The 12128-nt window shown below is 40.6% G+C and overlaps 1 protein-coding gene across 1 annotated transcript in view; it reads left to right on the top strand.

Annotated features, from left to right (window-relative positions):
• The first annotated feature begins 714 nt into the window (after nt 1-714).
• itga1 (integrin, alpha 1) overlaps nt 715-12128 on the top strand; it is a 44291-nt gene continuing 32877 nt past the window's right edge. Inside the window, exon 1 of the mRNA XM_070924709.1 lies at nt 715-944. Coding sequence (XP_070780810.1) covers nt 896-944 — 49 coding nt within the window. The 5' untranslated portion in view covers nt 715-895. The remainder of the gene's footprint in view (nt 945-12128) is intronic.

Genomic DNA, 12128 nt, shown 5'->3' with positions numbered 1-12128 from the left:
ATACACTATAGTGGCCCCAACTTTCAACACAAACCCACAGCTGGTAAATGAGTGTGGACCCCTGGGAAATAAATGACTTACATAGGGTTGAGTGCCAAAGGGGCCTAAGAGCAATTTTACTAAATTTATCGTGGAGTAAAAATAACAATAACAATGTGCTCTATTTCTTCCCTCACTCTTGAACTATTCTAAATCTAGTCTTTGAGTTTTACTGTCATTCAATTTCAACTGATGATTACAAACATGTGTTTATGATTAGAGGAAAACTTTTCTTCCACATAACAAATGAAAAAATATCATTTCACAATGTTGAATCCATCGTAAATTGACCAGATTTGTGATGCACGATAACATTCTCTGATACAGTTGCGATGCAATTAGTTACTTTAACGGTATTATAATACAAGGAGTTATAAAGAACAGTTCAAGAGAAGGGTCAGCTGTCACAGACTGAATCCTGTGTGTTGAAATGACACTATTCTGGTCTGACAGCCCTCAGACATCACTGTTATTTGACTAAGATTTTCCCATGGTTTAGCAAAAAAAGCCACCGTAAATGTGGCTCATAAGGTCCTGTGCATGAGTGAACTCCTTACAACGGTCCCGACCGCCCTCATCCTCCTCCTCCTCCTCCTCCTCCTCTTCTGTCCCGCGCCGCTCAGCAGAGACGGCACGCAATGGAACAGAGACCCCGAGTGGAGGAGTCAGTTTGAAACGGGACCTCAGACAGTTACAACTGGATGCTGCAGCAAAGGGAAATGCCTTGTGGACTCTTGTTAGTCATTTAGCGATTCTGACTTCTCCGGGAGATCTCTTGTTGATCTCAACACCGAGCGTGAAACAGGAAAAAGTCCGTGGAATAACTGAAGCTACAGGACTTCTATAGTGCGCCAGGATGCTCGGGATAAGTCAACATTTCACTTTGACAACAGCGGCAGTTGTTGGTGAGTAATAACCTCTAAAGAACTGAACATTTGTGCAGATTATCAGATGAAATGATGAGTGACGGAGAGAGAGAGAGAGAGAGAGAGAGAGAGAGAGAGAGAGCCTTTTCTGCCGCGTCAACGTCTCCAGCGCATCTTCGGCGCACGCTGGACAGCCGCTCAGATCAGCAGCAGTCTGCATAATTGAAGACTGAGCCACTAAAAGCATCCATTAGGTGTGTCACTCACGTTGCCTGCACGCCTATTAAAAGGTGGTGGCACCACAGTGTCCTCGTAAACTGTCCCTAAATACTTTCCGTCCGTATTGCCCAGATGTTATTTATTCTGACTGAGGGAAACCGCAGAGCTCTTAATTGTTTCTACGTGCAGCAGCTCGGTCTTAGAAGCATGGCATTGCCTCATATAATAGAGACATTACAGTCAGTCAAACTACTGTATGAAGCTCTAATTGACAGTTGCGCATGCCAGTGTTTACACACCACTTCCTGGAAAAGTAAGTTTTTCTGCTTCTGAGCAAAATTGTCTGCAGTGTCATGTATTTTCCTCAAGTTCCTGCAGAAACTGAGAATTTGCAAAGCATGTTTCATGTGAAATGAGGTCACATCCCAAAACAAACCCTTGAATGGATCTTTGGATTAACACACGTGAGTGGGAATATTCACAAATCATCAGTGATGATTACATTTTAATTTCTAGAAGGTGCAAAGTGAAATGAATGTTGTCTTTACACCAGCTTTAAGAGGCAGCGAGGCTCTGTATTTGTAATGGGATATCTGTGTTGGTATTGTGGGGTCCCATTGGTGAAGCTGCAGCTCTCAGGTTCAGCTCCAGAGCAGCAGTAGTGAATTAACTTCTAGGTCATGTCCAAGTAGTTCAAACATGATGGAAAGTACCGGCAGAGATGAGTGAACCACCCCTCTGAGTTTGGAGGAGAGAAAAAAGAGAAGAAGAAGAAAAAGGAGTGCAAAGTAAACAGTGCATGTCTCTCTTCGATTCTCAGATTCCTTCGCTTACATGTGATACTGGCTTGTGATGGTCATTAGAGAATTGAGTTAGAGATGACTGTGTGTGGGAAGGGACCGGCAGAATTACCGTTTAGCTCGTCCAATCAGATTGCCCGCAGGTCATCAAACAATGATCTCGGCTCTGTCTGTGCACCTTCAAGCTGAAGGTTTGTGAATGACACTGGCTGCGCTAAACTAGGGTTCTGTTACCGTCTCACGTCCCATCCTGCACGACCCAGTGTAGTAATGTAGTCTGAGCTGTCTGAGTATGACCTCATCTGGGTTCCACAGCTATCTGGTTTGAGACCTTACCCGGAGATCCCTTGTTGTGCGATGGGAGCAGCCTGCCTCAGAGGCCCACATGTGGTTATTGTAGTGGCAGCATTTAATCTCTGTAAATTCCTAACGGAGATGGGGCTACAGGTGGTTTGAGTTTGGTGCTGCAGAGGAGAGGGTCATCTGGCTTCAATCAGTATGTGTCAGAGCGGAGTGACCGAGCTTACTAAGGACGTAACAGCATGAATGCCTATACTGGAGACTAATGGCTGCAACTAATGATTATTTTCATTATCAATTCATCTGTCAGTTGTTTGTTCTGATTAATTGATTTGAATCATTTAGTCTATAAAATGTTAGGAAAAAGTATGGAAAAATGCCCATCACAGCTCCCCCGAGCCCATGATGATGTCTTCAAATTGTTTGTTTTATCTGACAAATAGTCCAAAATAGAGCTGAAATATTAGATGATTAATCGTTTAGCCGAACAACAGAAAAAAAAAGAAGTAATCTGCTACTATTCTAATAATCGAATAATAGTTTCAGTAATTATTCAAGCAAAATTTGTGAAAAAATGCCAAACGTTTTCTGGTTCCAGCATCTCAAATGACACGATTTGCTTATTTTTGGACTTTTGGTCTAACAAGATCTTCAGATTAATCAATAGTGAAAATAATTGTTAGTTGCAGTCATAGTCCAAAATATATAACATAAGGTGATAAAAATCAGTCAAAAGTCGGCAAATCCTCACTTGTTTTATCTGACAAATTGTCCAAAATCCGAAGATATGTAATTTCTGGTGATAAAGAACAGGAAAAGGGCAGCAAATCCTCACATTTGAGAAGGTGGAACGAGCAAATAAATGACTTTAACAGTTAACTGATTATTAACATCACACATTAACTTTCCTGATTGATCCATTAGTAATTCAATCTATAAAATGTCAGAATATAGTAAAAAAATGCCCATCACAATTTCCTATAAAAGTCAAGATGATGTTATTAAAAACCAACATGCAGTCCAACTGACATAAGATGTTTGTCAGATGTGAAAAACAACTGAAGGACTTTTTGGAGTTCATATGGTTCTTTTGGTTCTTTAACAACTTCACTAGAAGTTGCCTGTTCAGCTGTCACATAGCCAGAATATAGACTACAAGTTCCTCTTCAATGTATTTATTGTCTTAGTCTTTGCAGCAATGTCTACAAAGAGGAGACAAAGATGGAGAGAAGGGGTGAAGGGTTAGTCGACAAACAAACTGATTTAGCTTCCTCAACTTTCCCTCGAGGACTGGGATGCCCCCCCCCCCTGCAGTTTCTCACATCTCTTTTGGGAATTTGTCTTTTCTCTACATTTTCATGGGCAGATGAAAAGCTGCAATAGACGACCAGAGTCGACAGTTCATTCATTAAAAGTTGTGAGCTCAAGAGACATGAGTCTTCAGACATTAAAGCTCTGAATTGAATTTATGAGGCTGAGTAGTGAACCCGGCCATCTCTGTCATTAGCGATATGTCTCCTCCTCCTCCTCCTCCTCCTCCTGTACTGTCTCTTCTATCTTTCAGTTGAATCAGCTCACTCCCTGGGTCACAGCAATCAGCACTAATTTGACATAAACTGTCTGCTGGCAGTGGCAAACAGATTCCCTGGAACGTTAAGTAATTAAGATCTGATTATTTGAGTTTATTCGGCATCTTTGATGTGTTCATTTTTAACATCCCTATTTTTTTAATCAGTTAAGTGTAAGTGACGTCTTAAGTTAGGCCATTGCCACTGAACACTTTGAACACAGAACTGTGAAAGAAAGTCAAGTTTATTGTCTCGACTTCCGTTGGCTGCATCATGACACTGTCAGAAACCAGTTTGTCACCATAACATCTCGTCTTCCAGTGAGACTGACAGACACTGGCACTCTGCACTCACGTGGATCTGATTGATAGCCATTAAAGACATCAATGGTCCACAGAGGACGAATCATACTTTGGTGACCCTCTGATTTTTCCTCTAGCTCCATCATAGAGTCAAAACTTCCAATACTTTCAAAACTAACATTCCCAGTTTGGTATCACGGATTGCTTTGTTGTTGGAGTTGGAAAACAAACCCAGAATCAGACGCAAAATTGAATTAAACTGCTTCCTACAAAGAGCAATCTTTATCTTCACTCAACAATTAATGGAATCACAACAGAATTTTAAGCTTGATGATTTAAATATTTCTTACCGAAATGCACCTTTGGAGTCGTAGTTGACTTCTCTCCTTGTTTTTATGTACACAAGCTTGTAACTGTGCTTTTTATCAAAGAACCAGAGACATCTTTTGTACTGATACTGAGAGTATCAAACCGCTCCAAGTCACTTGACGTTGTCTATGTGGAAAATAAACAGGACTTTTTCCAGGAGCCCAGATGCCCTGAATGCATTCAATACATTGAGTAAGTAAGGTAGTAAGGAGTTGTGGACATTAAACAGAGCAATTATCATTTTCTCTAGATGACAAACTCAATCATCTTATTTGTCAGGGGAGGATCATGTGCTCACTTGCATGACAGCAGCATCCTGCCCAGTTAAAGATGTAATACTTTTGGACATAGAAATCAAGAATGTATATCTTTGCAGAGATATGACCATGCGGTTGACATCTTTCAGCATGTTTTTCTCATAAATGTTTGGTCTATCGGTTTATGGTAAGTGCTACATGTGATGTGGTAGAGGTGCAGGTTTTCACACTTCCTAAAAATAAGGATGTCTGCACACCAACTAACACTTACCTCATGATATACATTTCCAGTCAGACTGTGTGACAATCTGTTATAAACTCACTGTGTTGTTCAGAGTGTTCTCTAAGCACTTTGACCTCACCTTATCTGTCAGCTATATCAGATAAAGAAATCACATATTTTATGTATATTCTACATCTGTTAGACCAGGGGCCGTATTCACAAAACATCCTAAAGCTAAAATGTTTAATTTCACATTCTCTAACACAGACTGGTCAACTGTCAGTCCAATCACTGTAGACATAGCAAGTAGGTTCATTTATGAAACGTGTTGTCAACCCCGTCCCTTCTCTTAGCTTAGGAGTCCTCTTACTAAAAGCTTCAGGCGATAGAACAAACAAGATACTGAAATGAATCATTATTTGCCGCCTTGTCTCAGTACTCGGTGGTCTGTTAGCGTGTCCACATATTTCGGCTTCCATTCAAAGTCAAGACTCTCCTAGATAAACGTATTTGTAATTATTAGAGAGATTTTTACATGGTTGGCATAGAACATCTGTGTTTTGTTTTAGGGAAGGTGAACATTTAATTTAAAATACTTCACTTGCCTTGGCATTCATTTTCAGTAGTACTGTACTTATCATGGCAGCATCACACGAAGCTCATTCAGATGAAGACAAGCTTGTGCATCTTGGGTGCATGTAGAAGAGACTAATGTTAAAATATAGCAGGAAGTTGCACTCTGTGGATAAACACAAAACAGAAGGGCATATATTTCCTTGATGAACCTTGCTAGTCAAACGAAGCTTCAAAGATTTTAAAACCACAAAAGGCCACCCACATGACTTGGTTTCATACTCTGCTGCCTCAAACCACCACAGATGTGTAACTGATTCTGCTGTCTCTGCAGCATGTGGCAACCATGAAGCTATCATTTGCAAAGCAAAGGATGTTCAAGGTGAGGTAAAGCTGATGTATCTTAACAGTCATGGCACAGGCCAAAGCTGATGACAAGCTGGTGCCTTTTACCCTCAGGTCTTGTCTTGTTTGCCATGAGCGCTGGTCTGACACAACACATTTAAAGAGATCCATTTTTACTTTTTTAAAGATTATGTTTTGGCATTCTGTGCCTTTATTGGACAGCGCACAGTAAAGATATGAACAGGAAATAGTGTATGACATGCAACAAAGGGCCCCAGTCGGAATCCAACCATGGTGGTGGGGGAGGGTTGGGTTATAAGGTATACATCTCAACCACTAGGCCACCAGATGCCCCCATTTTTACAGACATTTCTGTGAGCTTGATTTGTGCATCACTTAAATCTTAACTTAGCTGGTAAAGTAGAAATGTACAAGCCAGTACTTGCAGGTTGAGTATGCTATGAAACAACTTTTATTCTGCTGACCACCAGAAGCAGTGCATCTTCCAAAGCCAACACTGTCTGGGCATGGAATAAGTTTGCAGGGTCTTATTTGAGGCTTTGCAGGTTTACATAATTGTAATTAACACAAACAGTTAAAGCTGGGATAACTAAACCCAAGAAAGGCTAACCTTTCTTTAAAAACAAATCTGCCAAGGACTCAATGGCAGGCTTGAAGCATACATTTGCATTTAACAAGCAAACTGTTTAATACAAATTAAAACCATCTACCTTTTTAGCCATGTCAGCAGCGTTGCTCTGGGGATATCAATGTTGTTTGGTCAGTCTAACAGATTGGTCCAGACTGAAATATCTCAACAGCTGTTGGATGGATTGCCGTGAAATTTTGTACAGACATTCGTGGTCCCCAGAGGACGAATCCTACTGACTTTATCGACCTACATTTTTTTCCTCCAGGGCCACCATGAGGTTCACGTTTAGTTTTGAGTGTAATATTTCTACTATGGGATGGATTGCCACGAAATTTGGTACACACATTAATGTTCCCCTCAGGATTAATTGTAGTAACTTTGATGATCCTCTGACTTTTCATCTTGCGCCACCATGAGGTCAAAATTTCTTTTTGTCCAATACTTTATACTTTGGTTTATGACCAAATACTGACAGCTGTACTTTGTGTTTGGTGATAATTAGCAAATGTTAGCATGCTAATATGCTAAACTAAGAACATGCTAAACATCAGCACATTAGCTTTGTCATTGTGAGAAGGCTGTAGACTCTTGGTCTTGCTTCCTTTTTGATCATGTTAGCAGTGTGGCTCGAGGGATGGAAATGTTGGTCGATCGACCCGTTGATCAATTGTTCAGTCCACCACTTTGTTTCCAGACTGAAATATCTCAACAACCACTCGGTGGATTTCCATGACATTTTGAACGCACATGATGTTGTTTGTGGTTCAGAGTGAAAAAAAACTGTTGGATGGATTACCATGCAGTTTGGTGCAGACATCCAAGGTCTTTGTGAACTTCAGTGATCCCCTGATTTTTCATCTAACACCATCATCAGGTCAAAATATTAAATTTGTCCAATATTTCTATCTATCGAACGGTTTGGTTCTTGAGCATTCTGGTTCTTGTCCTTGAGCATTACATTCTCACAGAGCTGCCACCATGGCTGTAGACCCTCAGTCTTGTTACGGTATAAATGCAAATAAATAAAAGTGATTAATGTCTCTCGTATGTCTATGAATGGTGACTGTCAGCAACACACACACGGGTTGGGTTCTGCCACAGAACTGAGTCATCATTGAATCATTATGTGTCTGTCTCTGCCATAGCTGCAGACAGGGGAAGTGAGAGAAATAAAAGGAAACTTGGGGTTGCCAAGGCGATGCTTGTGCCAAACTTTTTCTGTCCTATGAATGTGAAGTCACCTCCAGAAGTCTTATGATTTTAGCAGTAACGTGCAGAACTTAGCTTCCCCTCTCTCAGTCTTGAAAACAGTAGATGTATTGACTGCGATGCTCTTTTTGTGTCTTTTTGTTAACTGTGCCACTTGACTGATTGGGTGTTTGAAAACGTAATCTTCCCATGAATGGCCTCAATAAAGCTCAATAATAAACACACAGGCTCACATGATAGCGAGATAAGTGCAGGATAATCCCCAAACTTCACCCGACAACATACACACACTTTGGAAAGAAACTGATATCTGTTATAAAAGAGCTTCAAATAAACAAGACACCCGGGAAGGTGCGACATCACACGTCGTGTCAGCTTACGTAGGTCTTAACCTCCGAGGAAGGTCAAGCCACACACAGACACACACATGTGTAGACACACATTGGACACATAAAAGCATTCTGCATCTGTTTCACACTTCATCACTTGTCACCGCTTCTCTTCAGGCTGCTACAATTTTAACATTTTCAGGAGCATCCTCTTAACCCCATTCAGCCCTGGTATAATCGTTTCCATATTGAAGAAGTATTGAAGATTTGTCTGAAATATTTCAAGGATAAGATAGGCAAAGTGGAAAATTACCACTTAGAGGCACACATAGGCCTACATTTGCTCCATATCAATCATAGTAACTATTGTATGAACTGGACCACCACTTTTATCAAATATTTTTTTATCTCAGCAGCAGATTTGTAATAATTTCTGCATGGAGAAATACAGATTATCAGTCATTCATACGAATATATCTCTTCAGTCCACAGATAGTTTGTGTGTGCTGAGGTATTTTTCAGTCATGTGACCTCTGACACTGTGCAGTTGTTGTGAGGCATCACGGGCAAAGAGGAGATAGCAGGGCTGAGCAGACAGGGAGGCAAAGGGGAAAGTTTAAAGGAGGTTGTCTGCTAGCGAGACAACAGGGAGTTTGAAGGGAGGTCCATTTCAGAGAGTCTGGGATGGGAGGAGATTACATTATCTCCAGTTTGAGCAAAAACAAGGAGAAGAGTGAAAAGTGCAGAGGTCAAAGAGAGCGAACAACCACTGCTTCTGTTTTTCAAACAGAGAAGAGGGTTAGTCTTCTCCGCAGCTTCTTTATTTGATAAAACAGTGGTCAACAAGTTCTCATGCGAATATAGGTTGTTTGTCAGTTCCTCCCGAAGCTCTTCGTGCCTGTTTTGACTCATATGAGCATTTTCTGGTCTGCCACCTCTCTGGTGAAGTGAGTGTGCGGTTAAGCGGAGGCAACTAAGGTAACCTGTTTGGTGCAGTTCAGACAAACTCTGGTACGTCTGATTCGGATCGGTCTCAGTGTGGATTGTCTGGTTTATTTATAGTTTGTGAAGAATGCAAATAATGTTAATAACTGAATATCCTGAATCATTGTACTGTTAGCATCAGAGCTCTTGAAGATTTTCACAGTAGAAACAGCTTCTGCATCACACAGTGAGCTAGTTGAGCTAACGTTAGTTGTAAGATAGTTGACGCCGAACGTAACTTTGCACTGAAGATCATCTTTTTAATCCAATGATTACGGTCCTCAAAAATGTGGACGTGTGTTCCCGACTTTGACAAATTTATAGTAGGTTGTGTGAACTGATCAGGACCTCAACTTTTTACTTTTATGGAACAAACGTAAAAAAGGGCGTGCCGCGTTAGGTCAATCACCTATTTTTATGCATGATCATTTGGTAACCATGGCAACACGTAAGTGCGTCAACATGTGAGTGCAGGGATTTGACCTGATATATCAGAAACACAAACAAATAAAAAGATAGATTAAAGCAAAGATGTGTTAAGCTTGTGTCCTGCTTTGTTTATTTTACTAACTCAATAAAAAGTGAATGAAATGAAGCGACCACTCAGTAACTATCTCCTGTGGTATTATGGTGTAAAATGCCCCACTATTTTTTAATTGAGTGAGTTGCAGTTTTGACTAATAATCATCATGAACACTGGAGACATTAAATTAACACGTGGCACAGTAAAGTGACAGTCGCCAAAACTGTCCAATGACTTCATATTTAATCTTTTTTGGTGTGTTTGTAAAAAGCCAGTCTGAACACAATGCTGACCACAACTAAAAGGAAAACATTTAACTTTGTTTCCCCTTGGTCCAGACCAGATGAACCAAACTATAAATCTGACACTACTTGGTTAAGTTAAGGGAAACATTGCCATCATGGTTGAAAGAAAATACCCTGGCTGTTGGTGTAAGATGCAGACACAAACGGCAAGTTACCCCCCTTATACTCACGACCATCAGCTACAATGTCGTGCTACTTCCTCCTTTGATTCTGAGAGAGGAAAGTCATTATTGACTGCTGGAGCTTGTCTGTCTTTTTGGGTGTAGTTTGTGATAAAGTGATTTATGTTTTGTGATTTTTTTTGTAAAACAGGATTTAGGCCTGTCTAGAGCCATTTCCTTGTTTTTGCCAGTGTGTGCCAACTAAGACCCCATAACGTCTTGCCAGAAGAAACACGCGCATACTTGTACTCCCACGGGCCTCTCACTACCTGCTAAGTGCTGAAAGCCTCAGATCCTAGATGTATGTGTTTCTGTCTGTGTGTTTGCAACCAGAGCAATGCTGCATCTGTGCACCAGGCCTGTTCAGCCCTCCACCTCCCCACCCCAGCACCTCTCTCTCCCAGGCCAGCAGCAGGCCAGAGCTATCCATCAAACTGGCATCATACAGGGAGCAGTGAAGCTGCAGCGTCTGCCTGGGGCAACGTGTTCACATTAACCTCTCCGACAAGAGGCCAACACGAACGGCCGTGCAAGTCATGGTGCTCGTGAAGTGGCTGCATGTAATGTTTCACTGTTAAAGTTTTATGTAGATTCGATAGATCGGAAGGAGCCAAAATAGTTTGGTAGTCGATAAGCACATGATTATTTAATGAAGCCAATTATTATTCGACCAATCTGATTCATATAATGGCGTCAGACAGTAATATTATGGATCAGCCTCAATGTCAAAACAAGCTCACAGGAAGAAAAAGAGCAAAGCAGTTTATTTTTCTATAAATGTAAGAAAATACAACATTGATTGGGAGTCTGTGTCATCAGATAATCAATAATAGATGACTCATATTGGAAATTGCGGCAGAAACAATTGATCCCTAGTTCATTCACGTTCTCTTTTTGGCTATCTGCCTTTCTTTTTTTGTGACCAAGTTTTACATAAAATTCGACAAAAACAGACGTGAACATACAAACATACACAACACACACAAGTGCGGATATACACCTGTATACACTGTACGTATACATTTACAACCAGTAACAAATATTAGTATTTAGTAAAGTACTACTCCTTTCCTGAACAGGTTTCATGACAACAAAGGTTATATTAAAGTAAAACTTCCTTCTTCCTTTTTACCCCCTCCAAAAACATAGAAACCTCCCCATCCTCCCTCTCACCTTATCTACCAAAGTGTGTGATGTGAGCAAAACTTGACATTGATGGTTGGGGAAGGAACAGAAGTGTATTTTTTATTCAGAGTGAGTGATGTTTTGCTATGTCCTGTGTGATGTTTTTCTTTACTTCTTCTTTTCTGGAGTAGCCTTGAAACAACAGTGGAGAAACAAAACATCAAGGGCAGTTGTGACGCCTCCTTGAACACATCTGTGTGTCTGACAGAGAGAGGGAGTGTGTCGACGGGGTGGGATTCACCCCCGCTGAGGCCACGTCCACGCTAATGTGGATAGAATCTTCTTACTCTTCTTCTTTTGGAAATAAGTGTATTTCCAAAATGCGAAAGTATTCCTCTAAGAGCAACATTTTTTCTGGGACAGATAAAAACAAAGAGTGAGCTGGAAACTACCACTAAGCTAATTCTCTCTTGTTTTTCCTATAAATAAATTCCATCAATCCACTTAAACAGCAGACAGTGAGCTAAAAGCACTCTAGCTTTTCATGTATTCTTCCAGCACTAATTAAACTTTTAGTAATATAAGTGGATAGTGCAGATGGATGTGTGTCGTTAAGTGGGAGTCTGGCTGAGGGCATCAGTATCACTTGATTGTTAAAAACACACTAAACATAGCACAAATGAATTGCACTGCCACTGTAAGACTATAATTAGAGTATTACGTTATTGTTATGTTATTTAAAATGAGACCTACAGTGAAGAGTTGTTGCATATACTCGTTAGAGAGCTTCGCAGGAAATTGTTCTCTGTTTGCGCAGGATAAGTGACGACAATCTACACTGTTCATTGGATTCTCATTTGTGTCGCTGTTTTCATACAAAGTCTCTATTTGCTTTCACTGACTTTGCAAAATAAACCTTCAGTGATGTTTTAAGAGTTGGTGATTAGTAGGAATATGGAGTTTACCCACAAGCGCATGG

The sequence above is a fragment of the Enoplosus armatus genome, chromosome 18, assembly GCF_043641665.1.
Source record: "Enoplosus armatus isolate fEnoArm2 chromosome 18, fEnoArm2.hap1, whole genome shotgun sequence".
NCBI classification, from domain to species: Eukaryota; Metazoa; Chordata; class Actinopteri; order Centrarchiformes; family Enoplosidae; genus Enoplosus; species Enoplosus armatus.
Note: the sequence above shows the minus strand (reverse complement) of the source record. Positions and strands in the feature narration are given on the sequence as shown.